Source organism: Ips typographus, linkage group LG7 (genome assembly GCF_016097725.1).
Source record: "Ips typographus isolate SLU linkage group LG7, UJ_Ityp_2.0, whole genome shotgun sequence".
Classification (NCBI taxonomy): domain Eukaryota; kingdom Metazoa; phylum Arthropoda; class Insecta; order Coleoptera; family Curculionidae; genus Ips; species Ips typographus.
Window position 1 is genome coordinate 5,275,136 of NC_138428.1, and position 21,072 is coordinate 5,296,207.

General features: G+C 38.5%; 1 protein-coding gene and 1 long non-coding RNA gene across 2 annotated transcripts in view; one reads left to right on the forward strand and one right to left on the reverse strand.

The window, feature by feature from the left end:
* LOC145732098 (uncharacterized) overlaps positions 1-21,072 on the reverse strand; it is a 34,412-nt gene that overhangs the window by 11,919 nt on the left and 1,421 nt on the right. The window contains 2 exon segments of the mRNA XM_081984160.1: positions 18,983-19,072; positions 20,599-20,825. Coding sequence (XP_081840286.1) covers positions 18,983-19,072; positions 20,599-20,825 — 317 coding nt within the window.
* On the forward strand, positions 5,506-6,147 carry LOC145732203 (uncharacterized). The gene is made up of 2 exons (XR_014178968.1): positions 5,506-5,948; positions 5,996-6,147. It is a non-coding gene; the product is annotated as an uncharacterized LOC145732203 (long non-coding RNA).

The following is a 21,072-nucleotide window of genomic DNA, read 5'->3' on the forward strand; positions in this document are numbered from 1 at the left end:
CCCTAAAATCACGTCACAACTTAACCTTAAAAACCATAAAAAAGGCACACACACACACAACTGTTAGCGTAAGCCCCCCAAAACAGCGTAAGCGAAAGGATTTTGAGGTTAGAATGGTCCCGGGGGGTCCCTAACCATACTTTTGCAGTAGTATCGTTTGTGTCTGTCCAGGTTTTGGCGATGATAGTAGCTTTTTTCGCAAAAAGGACAGTGGAACTGTCTAGTTTTCTCCTGGTCGCATTTGGTGCATTTGTTTCGACCTAAAACCCCAAAAAATTAGGTTATGTTATAGAGCTTGAAAAAAGGATGAAAACAGAAAACATCCCCTAATAAGCAAACAATTTTATTATTAAAAAAAAACTACCCTAACCGAACAATAAATGGAATTACACTCGTCAACAACTAAAAGCGCGTTTCTTAAATTTTCCTTAAACGTAAACATGGAAGTGTTTTCGCCCCCAAATCCAGTGAGGGGTTGTATACATCCATGTAAATATATAATTATATACTAAAATAGTAACTATGTATTGATTTCATATTATCAGGAACTATATCAAGACCTCACTAATTTGACATGGTAGAAAAACAAAAATCACAAAATTGGAGTATTATTGTAGTTTGAGGGGGTGAGGTAGGAGCGGGCGGGTGGGGGGGGGAAAGGGGTAGTAGCAACCCTACACCTTTTGCTTTTAACTTAACTATACGAAGCGCGTTTTAACACAAAAGCCAAGAAAATTGCATAGATACTGGTTGTCCCAAGTTTTGTTGTTTAAATTACTAGCTTACCAGAAGGAAATTGGAAAATGTTTGGCAACACTGCAAATGAGGACTGAGCGTTTTTGACGTCACAATGACGTATTTTGACATTATGGTTTTGCCAAATTACGTTGCTTCAAAAACTTGACAGTTTTTAGTGGTTTTTGGGACTGCACTGACAAGCCCATGCAACTATGCAACTTTCTGTTGCAAACCTAACCTAACTAAAAAAAATTGAGCATTGGCGGGGTAAGGGGGCAGGAAAGGCAAAGCGGCGGTATACAACTACCGCACAAAAGCGTTTTACCGGATATTTACTTACAACTTAACCTTAAAAAAAAAAATAGGAAATTAACAGATAAGGCCACGGGTAACTCGGCTATATACGTAATGGATGGTCAAAAAAAAAAAAAAAAATCAATCTCTCTAGCACCAACTTTGACCGCACTAAAGGCTCTAACATAAATGTATATAATATATTGAATATCACATCTTCGGTAGGTTCACTATGTAAAAAATTGTATATAAAGTATCAAAAAATATGGATTTTTTCCTAAAGTTGGCATAATGTTTTTTATTGAGTAAACTTGTTTTGTATATACAGAGTGAACGGTACGTAGAACCACAGCAGAAATGTCAGCAGTCAGCTGTCAGTTTTCCCTACAGCAAATCAAAACGAATAAATTGAGCGTTTTAAAATTTAAAATGAGTCGTTTCTAAAGAAGAAAAACAAAAAATTGGTGTTGTTTTGGTTTATTCGCTTGTCTTTGTTAATGTCAGTTGTCAAATGTCAGATTTTAAAAAGTGACGTTTTAATCAGATTCAGCGTTTCAATCCTGTTAATATTTAGCGTTGTTTCTATCGAGGTTTGATCGGATTGAATAAGCGGATTCAATTTGCTCGACGTAAACGCAGTCAGAGTGAGTGATAGTTTTGACCAATCACAGACTGGAAACACTAAAACTGTGTTTTGATTTGACCAAACAGGGTGCAACAAATTTGTACAGGGTGTCCTGATTTAGTGTGTTTTGACAGGAAAACCCCATTAGATTTAAAATATGTCTAAAGATCAATTTTTTCAAAACATTAATGGCAAAAACTGTATTTCGATATCTTGTCAGTTTGCGGCGCTAGAGAGCGCTTTTGCCCATTTTGAAAACTCTTCACAACTTACTTGTTTATAAAAATATCGAAGTGCAAATAACTGAAATATATGAAGATAACAGAGTAACAGATATAGGCCAAATAACAAATTACTTTTCAGGTATTTTTTCCATTTAGATACATTTAAGTAACTAACGACTGAAGTACTAATTTTTAAAATAACGGTAGAAAATAAATAAATAAAGTAATTTTAAGCATTCAAGTGAAAAACAAGAAATAAATAAACGTCATTTTTGACAGCTGACGTCAAAACCTGAGTCAAAGCCAACTTGAACAAATACAAAAGGGGATAATATCTCAGTTATTTTTAAGATTAACTATAGACATACTTGCATTGTAGTCATAAAATAATAAAGTTAGATACATTTTTTAGGAAACGGAAGAAATTAGCAAAAAAGCAAGCACGCCATTGGAATCACATTAAAAAAGTGCCTTAAAAATGTTTTTGTTTCACTTTTTAATAATAGACAAAGAAGTTATCAAAATGGGCGAAATTTGAAAAACGCCATCTGGCGCCGCAAACTGACAAGATATCGAAATACGACATCAAAAATTGCCTGTCAAAACTCTCTAAATTGGGACACACTGTATGTAAGTGTGGAGATCTTGAAAACGGTAAAGGAGTTTAATCAAATCAAGTATGCCGCTTTAAAATTCCGGAAATTTGACTGACAAAAAACGTTAAAACGTTGCCACATCTCCTCTAAACGTCATATGTCATTTTCAACGGTCATTCCAGAAATTCTGCTGTTGTTCTACCATTCACTGTACCGTATACACATAAAGGCACTTAACAACCAAAAAATATGGTCGATCATGAGGAATTTTCCTCGTCCGCCTTCAATTCGGCGTCCTTGACTGTATAGTCCTTGGTACCCTCCAGAGGAGGTGTTTTTGGTTCTCCCTTGATCAAATTTGAGTAATCCACGTCCCGGTGCATTCTCTCCATATGCCTAGCCATGTGCATCTTCTGTTTGGCTTTGTAAACACAGTAGGGACATTGAAATTGCGGTTCTTTGCCGCACTCCCATTTCTGGTGGTTCCTGAGGGAGCTTTTCAGTTTGTAGGTGCGACCGCAGTCGCCGCACACAAATCCCCCGGAACCGTTTTCTTGTTGCGGAATCGGTTGCCTGAAAGTACTAAATTCACTAGTGGGAGTGACTGAATTAGTGAGTGGTACCTGGGGGTTTTGCTTGTTAAATCTAAACTGCCCACGCTCTGAAAAATGCTCTTCTTCAGGTTTTCCCGCATCAACATCATGGGCAACATTAAGTTGGAGGGCCACTGATCCCAAGGACGGGCTACTCTTAAGTCTTGCGCTAAAATTTTTCAAGGTTACTTTCCATTGTCACCCAAGTGAAACTATACTGTACACCCCCTCCCGTTTGACTGAACTAAATGACGTGAGGTTTTAAGGAAGAAAACGAAAGTCGTGTGGAAAGGGAGTTTATTGTAATTTGTCGGCCAGTTTGTTCAGGCCCAAGTCCCTGAAGAAGCCTTCGGCTAATTTGGAATGGTTGTTGCGGATGTGGTCGTATAGATGAGATCTGCGCTTGCTCATCCACGAGCAAAAGTGACAGGGGAACTGTCGTAAGTTTCCGCATTCGTATCGTTGGTGGCGCTGCAGTGAGTCGTTGCGGTTGTAAGTGCGCGCACACTGAGGACATACGAACACACCAGTGCGTTTGCGGGTGTTTCTACCTTTTGATCCTAAAACATTACCATGGTTACAGAAAGATTGTTCAAAATTCACTCTCCCTTACAGGGGGGGGATGAAAATGTCTTTTACAACCCTTAAAAAGACTTTTAATCAGCTACATTTACAGCTTCTAATATCTAAATTACTACAGTGTGTTCTACGTTAAGGACCGCCATTTGGACAACATGATGGAACACACTGCAGATCTACCACATTATAACCTAACATTAGCACCTAAATGTACAAAAACTCCTTTAAACCCATTCCTTATCCATTTGGTCTGGGTTCCTCCGGTACGGCCTCACCCTCTTGGGCTGGTCCTTGTTGGTTTCAAAGTACTCCAAAGCGGCCATGACACCGCTCTCTCCCATCTCCTGGGTCGCCACAGTCTTAGCCGGTACCACCACATCACTGGAAATGACCTTCACCACCTGGGGACCTGCTGTCGTGTTTCTGCGTTTAAACTCGGGTACCTTCCGGCGAGTGAAGAGTTCCTCGGGTGGTTCCCGGCGGGAGAACAGTTCCCCAGCGCCAGTTTCGCCGTGAACAAACTTTAAATGTTCGCGTAGTTTTTTCGGATTGGTGGTCTGGAAAGAGCATTTGTGGCACATGTTTTGCGCTCCCAACACCGGTTCCGGTTCCTTGAACGTGTTGGTTTTGTCGTACTTGACGTACTCTCGTTGGTAGTATTGTGGTTCTGTGTCTTGTCCAGTTATTACGGGCGCTTCAGGGGCTGATTGTTCCGGTTCTGGCGGTGGTGGTTCCGAGTACTCGGGAGGATAGTTTTGGTAGTAGTTGTACCCCTGATGGTACTGTTCGCGTTCCACGTGGTACTTCTCCAAGTCCACCTCCTCTTCTTCGGGCGGGTCATTTTCCTGGACAGTTTGGAGGCGTTTGTGGAGTAGGGCCAGAGTGTCATTTTTCAGTTTTTCAGATTTGTACTTTTCGTACTCGTCTCTTTCGCGACTGTGCGAAGGTACGTAAGGAGAGACGTTTTTGTTGGAGGTTAGAATTGAGGGTGGTTCAATGTCGAAACCGTGAGGATCGACCTCTGTGTGACTGGGACACTTGGCCTCCTCCACTACTGGTATTGTTACAGGTGGTTGCACGTTGCCTAGGATACGCTGCTTGGTAGCAAACCAGTCCTCCATTCGGATATCTGGAGTGGCTTGGGAGATTCTGGGAGGTTCTGGACAGTCTGCCAAAGGTTCTGTCACCTCTTGGGTCTCCTCATAAGCAACCTTCTTGGGTGGTTCGTTTCTACGACTGAAAATACAAGACAAACTGTCGGTCAACAAGCCGGAAGAGCGTTTCGGAGGTTCCGTCTTCATTTGCCTCTCTTGGCTTGCTCGGTCAACGGTTTGAGGGGCAGAGACTCGTCTCTGTTTCAGTATGGAAGGGCGTTTGACCACTGGAGGTGGTGGAGAAGCCCTACGTTGGTAGTCAGTGGGCTGGGCGTAAGGGTAACGACGTCTAGTGAAGGTTACGTCGTTGTGGCCACCATAATAACCTAAAAGCAAAAAAATAGTTGAAGGTTATGTGTGTAATAAGGATGAAAATACCACAAAGTAAAGGAGAAAGAAGGAAATGTTGCTTCAGCAATTGTTGAAGCAACCTACAAGCAAACATATGACGTTAAGTATATTCGTAAATTCTGACAATTTTAGCACAAAACTGTCACCATAATAACCACACAAAACAACTGAATATCAATATATTTTTAGTAAAATCCCTGAAACTCTAGTCCGGGTCTTGACTTTTAAACATTTCGATTCTGTGACGTTTCTTGACGTGTTTGACAAGTTCGTTCCGGCGATAGTTGCGATACCCACAAAACGTGCAACCAAACTGTGGTTCCTTTCCACACTCGGTACGCATGTGTCGTTGCAAATTCCGCTTTGCGTTGTACGTTTTCAGACAGTTGGAACAGCGAAACGCGTACGATTGGTCCGGCTGTTTGGTGGGCGTGGCTTCTTCGACAGGCGCCTCCTCCTCCAAGTCCTGATTGGTCTCGTCCGGGTAAATCACTTGAATGGTCCAACCGGCCACCGCGTCGTTTTCCAAGTCGGTGAATAGCACATCGATTTGGTCTACAATTTGGGGGAGTCAGTTTAGGGCGTGTTTTAGCAAGGGGCGTGGTAAAAATTAAAAACTAGTAATTTCTGGGTTGTTCTTTATTTGAATAATTGAAAAAGCACACCTATTTACACTTTTTTTTTGCCTTAACTCTAGCCTTAACAACACGTGGTTTTTTGTCTCTAAGTAGATCTTTAGTGTACACATATTATGTGATATACATTAACAAAATAATATTCTAGATATAAAGGGTGTCCCAAATTTTTTTTTACCCAAAAAATTTGGGACGTCCCTGGTAAGCTTCACTTTAAAAGAGAGAGAGACCTTATAGGCTAAAACACTACATAAAAAAGAGAAAAACAAATAAATTAAAATAAATAAATAAATAAGTTACTGGGCAAGAATGACTAGTCAGATTTCAGGTTAAGTCTTTCAGATTAACTATACTAGAGTGAATAAAATATAACAAGTCCCTCTAATAAGTACTGTTGAAACTATTACTGCTATCCTCCACGTAGACTTTATCCGTGGATTTTTCCTGTTTGACCCAAGTGGAATTGTACAAATATTGGTGCCCTTTAATGTGGTTGTTGAGAACGTAAGCCCTTCGGGCCCTGTAAGGACAATGAGGGCACTTAAGTTCCGGCTCTATGCCGCATTCCTGTCGAATATGGCGGCTCAGCGTTTTCTTGTGATGGTAAATTTTCGCACACTTGGGACAGGCGAACACCGTGGTGATGGGCGACTTGCTCAGGGACACCCTCACCTTGGCGCGTACTACAACATCGTGTCGCGTTTTAAGTTAAAAATGCGATTTGAAACTGGGCGGGAAAGCGGCGGAATACCTACGTCACACTCAAAATGCACAAACCAAAAAAAAAAAACACGCAAAAAAACTCGAACGAAGGCTACAACAAAAAAATGCAATCGAAACGTCAAATTAACAAGCAACTAAGCGGCAAACACAAAAAGGAACATTAAATGACACACAATATATTGAAAAAATGGTTTTTATTACTCTTCTTAGTAGGCGTGGCCAAGTAAAACACGCCTACCGCTACTCTTTGTTGCTATACAACTAATTAATACTGTTACAAGGATACATTCACTTATCACAAAGATACTCAAGACAGCCCCCATTTAGTAGGCGTGACCAAGTAAGACACGCCCACAACTTGTTTGTGTAGTGCCATTAACACAAAGGCAACATCCAGTTTTGCTTTGTCCATGAAAGTGTAAGTTTTTCTCCCAGTTTTAGCCAATTTTTCCAACCTTCCAAGATTCATGTTATAACTCTTACTTGGTGTAACTTGAAACTCCGCCCCTCTACAACTCGATATTGCGGTGGTCTCAAATAGGATACTCCCTTTGTGTAGCAAACTTAACGCAGCATTTTCTCAGATTAAGTTAAACACTTCTTAGGTTAGTTTGGTCGAAGAAACAACTAAATAAAAATTACACTAAACTGGGAGTGACGTTAAGTAGCCACTCCCAAAAAATGTTTCACTAACAAATTTACAGTTTAGCAGTGGGAGTGTCACTCTGAAGCCAATCAGGACATAGCTCCGCCCACTATTTAGACTGAAGGTGGGAGGAGCATCTTGTGTTATCAAATTAACAGTGATCGAGTAAAACTACAATTTGTACAAAAAAAGCGTCTTTTATTTTGCTGACAAAAATGAGTATAGTTTTGTGTAAGTGGGCGTGGTCTGTTAGACGACCGCCCAGAATCCATGCACTTTTCGCATATGTTTCAAAATGTCAAATCGGTGTTTCATCCTTGCTTCGCAAAAGTTACATTGAAATTCGGGCGGTTTACCGCACTCGTACTTTTTGTGGCGGTTCAATGTGGTTTTAGTGCCGTAAGAACGTCCGCAAAAACAGTAGTACTTTTTGGCTGAAAACATAAAGTGAATGGGTGTCAGAGCGGTTTTCTTAAGGGGGGGTGGTCGTAGAGTGAAACCTCCCAAATGTCACAACATTTTTTATTCTTTACGCAAATACAGACATTTAAATGCTAACTTTAGAAACGATTTGCTAGAAAAAGCTTTAAGTGACTTAAATATTAAGAGTATTTAAAGAACAACTTACGCGCTAACTAACACCCTTAAGGGCGGTAGTGGGGGAGGGGACTGGGTCCCTTTGTACCTCTACGAGATTCCTCAAAAAAAAAAACTTAAACTTACTCACATCCTGTTCAAATGACTAGATTCGGGTAATGTATTAACGTGTGGTAACTGGCTAGAATATATATACAGGGTGTCACACTTTACGGCCGTCATTTGTTTTTTTTTTAACCGCTAGAGGACACTTACGCGACAAAACCAAATAAGTTACACCAGAAATTCGCTTAAATCTGCTAAATTTGATGTGACAGAAGAAAAACGTCAGATCACAAACTATTCTCACTTTTGTTGTAATTTACGAATTAGGAACTATTTGGATATTGTCAAAATGCGGTTTAAGAGATATTTGACGGCATTAAAGTGACACCCGCTACAGGGTGTCTCCAAAAGTGACTTTAAAAGTACAACCGCTACTTTTTCTTTGGGGCCACCCCGTACATGACTAAGCTAGAATAAATACCTTAACCTGTTAAAAATGCTTTGGAATAAATTAATTGGAATGCAAAGTACTCAGAAATATCGTAACTCTGTGTCGACATTGCCAAATATACCGTGTTCGAAGTTAAGAACGCGAACGGGAGGCGTGGCCGCGTCCCCACCCTCAGGCTCCTCCTTCTTGACCGTTTCGACGGGGGCGGAGCTTTTCGACTCCGTCCCGGTGGCGCACTCGACAATTTTGAAGCTCACGTTCCGCTTGTCGGTTTTGACCACCTGAATTTCGGCGTTCTTTGGCAACACCGGCGAGACAACGTGGCGCTGCCTCAACTTCTGAATGTAGATGTCGTGGGTGTTGCGCATGTGCTTCAACAGTATGTAACCGTGCTTGAAAGCCTTGGAGCACATCTGACAGACGAAGGCGGGTTTTTGGCCGCAATCGAAACGTAGATGGCGCCCCAAGGTTTTTTTTTGCTGGTACGTTTTTTTGCATCGTCTACAACCGTAACGCACCCGATCGTGATTGAAGACTTTAAGGGTGCCGTACTCCTCGAAGTCCGAGGCGTAGAACACGATGCCTGTAACACAGATGGCGTACAATACCAAAGGGGACCCGCAAATCTACTAAAAACTCTCGCTAGATCTAGAAAAAAAAATGAAAAGCCAAAAAATGCACGCGCAACTAAAAAAAAGCTTTCGGATGCACTATAGAAGCTAAACAGAACAGTAAAACACTATTTTTAGTTTGATTATTCGTTTTAATAGTTACAAGCAGTCTCTACCTCCAAATACTTCAGTAATTTGAGGAAAAGACTGGTTAGAATCTTTGGGCATGTGAGTCAAAACGTGTCGGTTCAGGTGGTGCTTCTTCTTAAATCCTCTATTACACACCAAACAGTAAAACGAAGGAGGCACACCACACTCTTCCTTTTGGTGGCTCCTCAAATTCCTTTTTAGAGTGTAGGACCTGTGGCAATTTGAGCAGGGATACCGCTTTTCTCCTGCAAACCACCCAACTTTCATTCCAAACTTTTCGTACCACACATTTAGGTTAGATTAGGTTAGTACTCGACCAATTAAATGTGTTAGTCAATTGTTATCTATGTGTCCCATTTTCTACAATAAACAGTTAGTTATTACAGGCATACAGTGTTTAATGGGCGTGGACTTAATCAAACCCAACCCCAAGTGGGCGTGGCCTTGTTCAGTACACGCCCCTCCTCCTTCCAATTCAAGGAGTTTCACCAAAAATATCGATCTTTGAGTAGTCAGTAGCACTTTGAAGATTGTAGACACTAAAACGACTAAATTTCAGTATTTAATTACCTAAATAATTTAATTAACAAAGTTTTTTAAGCAAAAATTGTTAAATTCAGTACTTTTCTAATTTCAACTTGGGTGATGTTTGGTCCCATCGATTAAAAGGGTGCCTTGGGTTCCAAATAGTGGGAAGCGGCCATTGGGAGCTAGGGTAAATAGGAAAATGGCACATTTTAAGTTTTTGCCCAAAATTCTTCGGAGAGAATGAGAAATTTTCGGTGTGGAAGAAGAAGCCAACTCAAAATGTTTGTTTGGTTGCCTAACCCATAATCTACTTAAATCAGTCCTAATTTTAGACCAATTTTTACCTGTTGTAATCGTTTTTTTCGAGTATTTTTTAAGATAACTTAATACTTTTACTGTTTGACTGGGCCTGGACAAAATCCATGGTAAATAGAAAAAATTGCCCAACACCATTGGGCTTAAATTCAGCTAAAAAGATGCACATACGATTTTGGTTATAACAAATGGTAATGTTGCCCATTTTACTCAGCAAACGTAAAATTTGCAAGAAAATTGCAAATTTTTGATTCAAGTCAAAAAATAGACAATTGGCAATATTTTTATTTCTTATTTCACCTGTTTTTGATGTCAACTAATAATTATTGAAAATAAGCAACTTTATTATAGCAAAAATTCCAAAATCGGTCAAAATCCATGTTTTCAGCAAAATTTTTGATATTTTGGACAAACCCATTGGTGTCGAACAATTCCTTTGTATTTAATGTGGAGCTTCCTTTGTCCCTAAAAAAAATTCTAAAAAATCCTTCAAATGGGTAAAAATTGGCTTAAAATGGCCTAATTTAAGTCAATTATGGGTTAGGTATTCCAACCAAACTCGTGATTTGGCTTCTTTTGAGGTTCCTTGAACCTCACATTGACAAAAACACCGGAAATGTCTGCTCACTCAATTTTCTCACAATTTTCTGAGCTTTCAATGGTCAGTTTCCACGTTTTGTCAATGGGACCAAACATTACCCAAATTTGGTTACGTAGTGTTATTTTCTACCAATTTCATCGTTTTTACCAGTAAAATAGTAAATTTCGTCACTTAGATGAGTAGTTCAATCAATTTCACGAATGAAACCGACAATTTCAACTTGAAATATGAAATTTAAGCTTCACATCTGTTGGTTTTGTTACTAAATTATCATATTTCAATGGGATTTAATACCTAAAATTAATTGGTAAAAATTACAAATAATATTCTAAATAAGTTTCACCAAAAAATTTGACTGAAACCTTGATAATTCCAGCTTTTGGTCAGTAAAATTTTAGCAAATAAAACCGACGTTTCGTTTTAAAATATTTAAATTGTGTTTAAGATAGTTTGGTCAGTATAATGTTCAATATCAATATTTCACCAAGTAAAACGTGAATTTCAGCAAAATTTGGATTTGACCAAGAAAATACACAATTTCTGCATTTAAACTCGATTAAACAGTACCCTGTACAGCTTTATTAGTACTTAAAGGTAAATACTTACAGTAAACACGAATCTCAATACAGCTCTACAGTGTGGTACACTCCAAAACAAGGGCTTATACACAGTCCGACGTTGCACTCTGTGCACATGTACCTGGATTGTCGTCTTTTCCTTTGTTGACTACAAACAACGCATCTTCGGACCTTTTTCTGAGAAACTGTACTCGGAAAGTGCCGACTAGTCAGTCTCTTCGGTGTAGAAACTAAAAATGGTGTTTTATTGATGTACCTGGCTGTACCGTTTTGATCAGCACATTTAAGTAACAGAATAGTCAAAATTTGATCAGTTTCATTTTGTCAATGCAAGCAGTCAAATTTATTAATCAAACTGTCAAATCTGACATAACAAAATATCATTTTTAACAATAAAAATTCTAAAATGTTAATTTTGGTTAATAAAGTAGTCAAGTTTGGTAATTTTATTAAAAAAAAAAACAGTCAATTTCACTAATCAAATCAACTAATAAGTCATCTGACAGCTTTTTTAAAAAAAACAATTTAAATAATAAAAAAACAATTATTTTATTAATGAAACATGCAAAATTTCTAGAATATTCAATTTGGTTAAATGAAACAATCATTTTTTGCCAAAAAAAAACAAAAATTCAGTCAAATTTAATAATATAACCCTCAATCAAACTTTGTGGCGTGATTTTAAGTAAATCACGCCCCAGCTCCGCCTAATATGGGCGGGGCAACTGTATTAACAAAAGCTATTCTTGCATGTGTTTGGTGCGTATATGCAAGGTCATGTCGTACTTTCGTTTTGCTACGATGGTTACAGATGGAACACTGAAACCGAGGTTCCTGACCACATTCGAACTCCAAGTGTCTTTTCAGGATGTGTTTGTGTTTGTAGTGTTTCAAACACCTGGTACACTGATACGATTTGGTTTTGATTGGGCCTTTTTGCAATAACAATCGTCTGATAACGTCTTCGGCTTCGCTATCTATAAACAACGAGGCGGATTAGCTGGAAAGGTGGGCGCGGCCCAATTTTTGGAGGAGTGTCAAAGTGCTGCGATTGGTATCAAAAATATTTTTATTGACTACTCCTACTAAATACATTTTGGCAACAATGGTAATTAAGTTGTTTTTGCAAAGGCACTGGTTGAACACACTAAATTGTACAAGTTAAACGGTAGCAGGGGGATGAATGTCTAGTTCGTTTTTGACAAGCTTGACATCCACTCCGTGTCTATTAAACAAATGCCTGGACAAGTGATACTTCCTTCTGAACATATTGAAGCATATGTCACATTTGAATTTAGGCTCCACCCCTACGCATTCTTCTTTTCGTGCCGATATAGATGGCGTTTGTTTTTGTAGCTTTTTTGGCAGACTTTACATTCGTAACGTTGCGCCGGCGTCATTACATTCTCAGTCTTGCGTTCGTTGAGGTAATTCACGTACGGATTAGGACGTAAACTTGTCATGCCCTCCTCCATTTTCACCTTAAGAAATTTGTAGTAGTTTTGCAGGAGAGCGTGCGGGCCTAAAAGATTCTCCTGGCCTCGTGCCAACACGTCAGATTCTCCGGCTGAAACATGTCCATGTGTTGAATGCCCGACTCAGTATCCACTAAATGCTACTTGCAAGCTACTCGAATCTACGGTTAAATTTTCGCAAACTACTCAAAATACAGACAGAAAAAAGGATACAATTCACAACACAAACACGCACAAGAAGCACCCAACGACGTTACTAAGAACAGGACTGCCGTGGAAATTTACCCTCCGTTTTGTCGTACCATGGGTCAAAGTACCAAATAAGGGGGGAGTGAAAATCCCGCCAGACTGCCGCCCTGGCTCTATTGTGTTCAGGTAGAAAATCGATTAAAACGGTCGCTCCGCCACCCCTTATTTACTAGGTTGCAGACGCCGCCAGAACGGGCCCGGGGTAGTTTTTCTGTCTGCCTTTGTATTTTTACGTGCAATTTCGTTTTATTACTATCCGTACCCGAGAAGTTTAGGGCATCCCAAAACCAGACCATACTTAACAATTTTACTACGTAAATTTAGTTGGCAGATACCGTTATTCTACCTGTTGTGATCGAAAAATTGCACTTTTGAAGAGACTTTTAATAAATCCAATATTTAGTGAATTAAGTAATCTAATTATAATTAAATTAATTGTGCTGGAGCAAAAACAGTCACAATTGTAACAAATCACTAAAATGAACTATCCGACTAAGGCCCAGTACTTTCAGTTCAGAATAACGTCATTCTAAGGATAATATCTATGGAAACCGTGAAATCAGATGATGTTATTGGCCAATTCCGTCATTTCTATAGAAATTATCCTAAAAATAAATTTATTCGGAGGTGAAAGTACCGGCCCTAAACGAAATGCTTTACAGGAGATGAATGACCAGTACTTCCACCTCCGGATAAGTTAATTCTTAGGATAATTTCTATAGAAATGACCTTAATGAATTGAAAATCATCTTTCATCATCAGAATATCACGCCTCTTAGAAAAGCGTAGCCTGAATGTAAACCCAACTAGTTGTTCCTATTCCCCTTTAATAGCAACTGACCTGGCTTCAGAAATTGACCCTGACAAAATTCAGAAGAGAAGAAAAAGTAGAATATGACAGGAACCCGCCATTGTCAGCTTCTTCTGTCACATTCTATCAACACTTGACTTGATAATTCCGTTCCCTGCTTTCAAGAATAGGCCCCCAACCTTGATGACTCCCATCCCTCGTTTAAACGCACCCTGGATGGTTCTATCGGTTATCTGTACAGGGTGTTTTAGGACAATTTTTAGGACCGTATTTACGCCCAACGTTTAAAAGGAAAAAAAATCATAAAAACCAAAAAAACCGTAAAATTTAGCACTAACTAGGCGTGTCAATAATACAGTGTCCTACGACAGAAAAGTTTTGAAAATTTGATGATACATTCAAATCAGTATGCCTAATCCAACTAATACGATTTCATGACTTATTTTAAATTAAACACACTGTATATTATTGTATTTTTTAACTTATTTAAAATATTTTTTATGTATCCTCACCTATATTGACGTTTAAAAAAGACATTTTTGGATTGTAAAGTGTGATCTAGGACACTGATAAAAGCATTAAAAATACAATATACAAAGTGTTCCATTTAAAATAAGCAAGCCGTTATTAATTAATATTTTTCATCGTGAGACACCCCTGTATAGCTATGTTAAATCATTATAAGAAAATACAATTTAAACACCCTGTATTTAGAAAAAATAATAACAGAATCACCTTGTATATGCACTGTTTGATGAAGCCACATTGTAATTTACAAAATTAACTGCAATCGGTTTTTACCAATATTTTTAATGAATTCGTCTTCAACTGCGGTCAGCACATCCAAAACTGTATGTAATTCAGCACAGTACCATTAATTGACGTGAAAATTTTCATAAACAAGCATCAGTCTTTCGTTAACTGCGGTTAGCAAGTCGCAACTCTTGCGACGTCGTAGTGGAGGTTAGAATTTTAGCACTTTTTTTATCAAGTTCCCTTTTATTGTTTTACACGCATATACAGGGTGTCGTTATATCCTTTAGCTTGCGGCATATTCTAATGAGAACTGTCTAATTCCGGCATCTTTACGTTATGTTTTTGAAAAAAAAGGTTACGTGGTGCTCCTTTGTCTCATTTGAAGCTAAAAATCAACCAAAAATTGCTTTAAAAAAAAAAAAACAAATAAAAAATCCTTGTAAAGTTGAGAGGTATTACACGTTGAACTACTTTTTTGTTTTGCGTATTGGTCTTCCTGCATATTTTTTCATTGTGAAAATATACAGAGTGACCTTAAGACCAACTTGGGCACCTGAGATGCTGTTTTAAATCCACCTGATTACACGTTGGAACTCTCTCAACCACAGGTATATTAAAGACAGTCACCAGAACAGTGACACGGTTCTCAAAGGGTTCGGGTGGTACTCACTCCTAAACCCTTGTGGAACCTGTGCAACTGTCGGTACCCGAGTGACCCAATTTAGTTTGCTATTAACCAGATGACGAAGGACAGCCACCCACGTGAGAGAAAAAGCAGAGACCGTACATATGGGGATTATATTAGTTTTTTTTACACACCAGTGTATATACACAAGACTTAACACTACTTAGTACTTAATTGCTACTTGTTGAGTTTTGGAGATGTATTTTTAGTTTTTTTGACTCGATTGGTAACTAAAAAAGTCTTTGGTTTTTAGAGATTTTTTGGGTGAAATGGCACTCTTCTTTGGTTTGAACTATTATCTACGATTTAACATCTATGCAATTAGAGATGGGCAAGCTACTGAACTAAAGTAGTTAGCTACATTTGAAGCTGCAACTTGGATAGTTTCTTTCTGAACAATGTAGTTAAGCTACGAAAGTAATGAAGCTAGTTTTTCGTAACAAATTATTATTAAGTGTCCATAATACAGGGTGACCTAGGGGTGGCGTAATTGGTTCATAACTATTTCATTAGTCACCCTGTGTATCTTTTAAATAGTTTTGTTTTATTTACTTTATTGGATACAAGTATATTTGAATATGAAAAAAATCTTGTAGCTGAAGCTACTTTATTGTATTGTAATTCAAACTTCAGTAACTGAAGTTACTTCAAATGTAGCTTAATTGAAAAAGTAACTACAAATTACTCAAATTGTAGCAAAGTTAGTAGCTTAACTACTTAGTCATTAGCTACTGCCCGACTCTGTATGCAAATACCTTTCCTCCCAAGAGAAAAAAATAATTAGTAGGAAATAACTGACGAGGGTGGTTTGTTGGTGCGGTAAACCGTGATGCTTTTGCTGAACTTGGGTAGAGTGGTAGGGAGCGGCGAGGGTGAATTTTGAAAAGTGACATTGGTGCCGTCACACTTGTGCTATTTTCGAAATGCCGCTTTAAATTGCTCTGCTGATGAAACTTTCGTTCGCAATAGGAGCATGAAACATGGCCGGTTTACCGCACTCGTACTGCACGTGTCTGCGCATGTTTCCTCGGTGCTTGTAGACCTTGCCGCAATTTTGGCATGGATACCCAATCTCCTGCTCAATTTTTCTTAGGTACCACGAGCCATCCTCGCCTGGAAAAAGGATTCTGCTGTACTGGGCACCAGTTGTTATAGTTTTGTTTGTTTTTTTTAGTACACGGTCTCGCTTTTTTCAACTTTTGACGTTTAAAGGGCCCTGCACAGCACTAGATTACAAACTCTAATACACTAGTACGTTTTGCTAGCGCAGCGCCCCTTACTTACAATAGAGGTGAAAGAACAGAAACGACAAAAAAGTCAGAATTATTAAATTCTATTTTCTTTGGTATAATGGTCACAACTCAAGATTGAATTAGTTGCGGCAGGTACTGGAAAACTGGCAACGCTACGGTTTCTTTCTGTAACAACCAGAGAAAATATCGAATTAGATTTTTTTTGCTTTTTCCACCTCAGAGTGTCCCAAATTAAGTTATCACGTACAATGTGACTGCAAGTTGTGTAAATTAATTTGTCCAACTCTGTACAAGCAATTTTGGTCACGCAAGAGGTGACCGTGTATTAAATTTGACTTTCCAGGAAGTAGCTGGAAAGTATTTTTGTAAAAGTTTTTAAAAATAAAATCAACTCACTTTCTATTGTTATCAGGTCCTGTACAGTCCCTCCTGTGGTTGGCTGGCAGCAGTATCCAGGTTCGGTGACGTCCAAGGCTTCCAGGCACAAAAGGACATGGGCGAGTAGGAGATTAAGGACACCCAAAGGGGGCAAGGAAAGAAATTGGTGCAGGTAAGGTCCCCTAATGTCCCAACCACCCCCCCACCCTTCCCCTGATTACCCATGTTTCTTTTTGATGTGAACTCTCATAATGTCTTTTCTTGTAAATAATTTAAAGCAAATATGGCAAGAAAACTGGCGATTGACGCCACATTCGTATCGCAAGTGACGTTCTAACGTGTAGGAGACTGAGTAGCCCCTACCACACCGTTGACACTTATATGGCAAACCCTCTGCAAGAACAAGTTCAGTCAAACTTACACACACACACCCCTTTGAGAGATTTGAGCAAAAGTTGCTCAAATGCCCTTTTTTTGCAACTCCTCGATTCCCTTCCAATTTGGTCAGTCTTAAGGGAAAATCCTCACACTGGTAAGTAAAGTGGAAGATAGTCAAGTAAGACTGAAGTATGTCAGTGACGACATCCAAACTAGAAGTGAGAAAAGGGAGAGGTTGGCCCTCTACTCACTTGCCACACTCAACAACATTTGCTTTACAGGCGGTTTGCCACTAAAATGCCAGGAAAAAATTTACCAAGTTTACTTACTTACTTACACCTTGTTTCGACGCTTGGAGTGGGCAAAACATTAATTAATGCATTGCCAGTAGTTGGAATTAATTGACGTGAGATTAAAGATCAAATCTACAGTCAATCAATTCGTTTGGTATAGTGGACAACACATTCAAACACAAAATGGCAGAAAAAAGTGGATTCAACCAATTTGTAAGTGAAAGTATTGACTGAAGCAATAATGAGAAACCTTGCAATTACAAACTTCCTCTGTAGAGTAAAACATGTCAATTTGGCGGGTAAAGCAATAAAACTTTGCCTTACACCTCCTTCACTCTGGAGAGACACACAAAACTGTATGTCTCAATGGTTTAATTTAACATTAAGCCTTGACTATAAAAGTATAATCAAGGTTCCCATTCCCACACCCAAAAGCGCCAAGACTAAACACTAGCCATGTCGCCGTATAAAAAATGTACAAAACAGTTTAAAAAATCAAAACAGGACAGGAGAATAATGTACACAGTAAAAAGCATGCAACATGATAGATACGTTGTTAGACCAAAAATAAAGTAAAATGAGATAGAAGGCCAACAGATGCTTGGAGAAACCCGGCAAACGATAACTGTGCCCCTTCAAACCTGGGACTGAACAACAACACCAGAAACAATACACTATCGCTTGCTAAGCCTCCCAAAAATCCTTCGTCAAATTAAAAAAAAAAACACACAAAACCCAAACTAGTGACGATCGCAATCGTAAGGCAAATCGATGGGGACACGGGATGTTGTCGCGTAAATAATGAGGAGGCAGCAAAACAATAACAGAAAGAAAAAATACATCCAAATCGCGCCGAGAGTCGGCAATCTCCGATCGTTATAGTTTTTGAGAAAAATTGCCCTGTTGCGCAATTTTAGTTAATGTTTTAACAAAACCAACCCAAACACTCTACAAAGTAATAGAGTTTGAGGGGGGTTAAGTACTCGGTATAGTTTAAAGCAATTGGGCTATTTTCCTCTCCCTTTCTCCCTGTCTTACCTTTTGGATGATCACCAAAATGCACACCCCCACAGCTACTTCACTTTAAATAACAAAAAGTCGTTAACTGCATAACGACGCTAAAGTGTATAAATAAAGTTGTTAGCAGTTATAACAACTTTTGTGGCTAGTGTGTGGTTAACTGCATAACCACTACAAATCCTAACAAATTTTTTAAAATCCACAGTAGTGGGGGGTGAAAGTAACAGCAGCGGCAATAACTATTAAGGGAGAAGAGGGTAAAATACTCAATAAGTTTGGATAACCCTTTACCAACAACACTACAAGCAAACAAGGTTAAATAAAAGCAAAGTTACTGTACACAAGCGGACAAGTTCAAACTAGGTAAATTAATAAAAAAAGAAAATCAAAATCAGAGACTGGATTCTCGGATACGGTCTGCCTTACGATAGTGCGAACGTTTCGGTTCCGTTACCTGTCTCGCATCGGCCTCGTTGTCACGTTTACCGGACAAAACGCAACCGCCGGTCCGAGGGAAAAAAAGAGTTTCCCCCGAAACAACGGGCCTGTCCAATAAATTTGGAAATTACAGAGAAACTTTCAGAAAATCGTGGTGGCTTCTGCGAGACCGGCGTCGGACCAGAATTAGAATTGAAACAAAAAAATCTTACCTTGTGAGTCCCTGTGCGCGCCGACTGCCTCTTGGGCCGCCAAAAATACTTCGTCTTGTGATTGATTTCCCATTTGCCAATGTCCGAATCCTATCATTGATTATTTATTTATTATGCAACCGAGAGGTTGAGTTTAGGGTTAAGAAAAGTTTCTCCAAATGTTTAAGGCCAGACAAAGTGAGTGAAGTGCAGTATTTGTGTAAATCACAACACTGTTAGATTGTGATCAGTCAGAAATTTTATTCTTTTCAAGAAACTAAGAAAATTCATCTAATTTTGAAGAAAGTTTACATTTTATGGGAAAATACACTTTACCAAGAAAATCAGCTTACATCTTGAAAAATGTGTATTACCACAACACTTTTCAATGAATACTTGATTAAGGGTAGAAACCATATTACCACAGCTAACAGATTCTTAGACAGAGTGTTAAATATTCAGATTGTTCTGATTATTTAACACCCTGTACAAGAATTAGAAGTCAATGTCATAACACAGACTAATACAAGAAGTTCATTAAAAAATACTGAGGGAATACTCATTTTAGGACAATTTGCAAACACTTTTTCATAAAATATACAATTTCTCAAAAAGTGAATGTCAAAGGTGTCAAAGTTTTCCTAGATTCTGGGAAAAAAATGTTTTCTTTTTTAAATATAAACTTTTTGTAAATCACCCTGACTCTAATTTCACCAGAAATAGGATATTTTTCCATCAAAATTATTACAAAAAATCAGGTGGTGTATACGTAAAATGTTGCTAAGCATTATGTTTGTGTGAATCACAACACAGTGGATCTGATTGGTCAAAAAAAGCAGTTTTCAGCTTATTCCTGACCAATCACAAACTAACAGTGCTGTGATTGACACAAATAGAGACAGTTCCATGTAAAACCAACTTGGAAGGTCACTAACGTTTTCCAAAGACACAAAACAGTTAAAACAAAGTAGATTTAAGTGTTTTGTTTTTTGGGAAAACTTTGACACTTACAAGTAAGTCTGTCACAATGACAAAACTCAAAGTATAATGGGATAAACGTTTTGAATGTGACAAAAAAGCAAATGACACTTTCAAAACATTATAAGTCATCCCTGTTTACTTTGATTTTATCATTAGATTTTAAAAAGCTTTGAGAGCAGTTTTGTCACTTGTCTAACAAAAATAAACTTGTAAATACATTTATATAATTATATTTAAACAGTGCAATGTGCAACTAAAGTAAGTGTTGTCCTATCAAGTGCCGCGTATATTAATATTTAACTTTTTCAGATAGAACTGTAAACTGGTACGTTTAATTCCAAAATTTTGCGAAGCTCGCGAAACGCTCACACCGCAATTCAATATCGAATCCAGGGCGTGATAAATGGCCTCGTCAGAGTAGCCCCGTCTGCGACTCCTGAAATTCCCTCGTAATTTAGCGACCAAACTGGCGATATCAACGCCACCACTGACGCGGTAGTAGAAACCATCCAAATCTGCGAACAAAACCAAAAATCAGCTTTGGTTTGGTTCGGACTTAGTTGGCTTCATGAGAGGGTGTTTCAAGAATCGCAAACAGGCATTGTAGTAGAGAAACTTTTCTTGGTTTTTAAAAGACGATTTTGACGGGTGCTTACCTTGCTGCGACGTCCCTTCACCACCGTGGCTGGGTCCTGCTCCGTCATCCATTTGTTGTTCCATATTGCTCAAGTCGTCATCATCCAAAGTCAGGTCCTCAATACTGTCCTCATTCATTTCATCAACATATTCAGATTTCGGTTCCAGCATCAGTTCTGTGTGTGTTTCCAATTTTTCTTTTACCATAGGAACTTGTGACTGTTGATTGCTGGTTTCATCTTTATGCCTGTTATAAGAATAACCTCAGATTAGTTTTGTTTTGACAAGGACAAAGTTGTCAGAATTATAACATTCTCAAATGTAATCTTTCGACACTAGTAGAACAAGTATTTTCTTTCAGATATTCTTTCAAGTTATAAATAAATTGGTCAACAGAATGACACTTCTAGAATACACTATTTTGATAAAAATGGTACACATTTGTAAAATAAAATTTAAAAATAGAAAAGAACAAGAGTTCTATTGATTCAAGA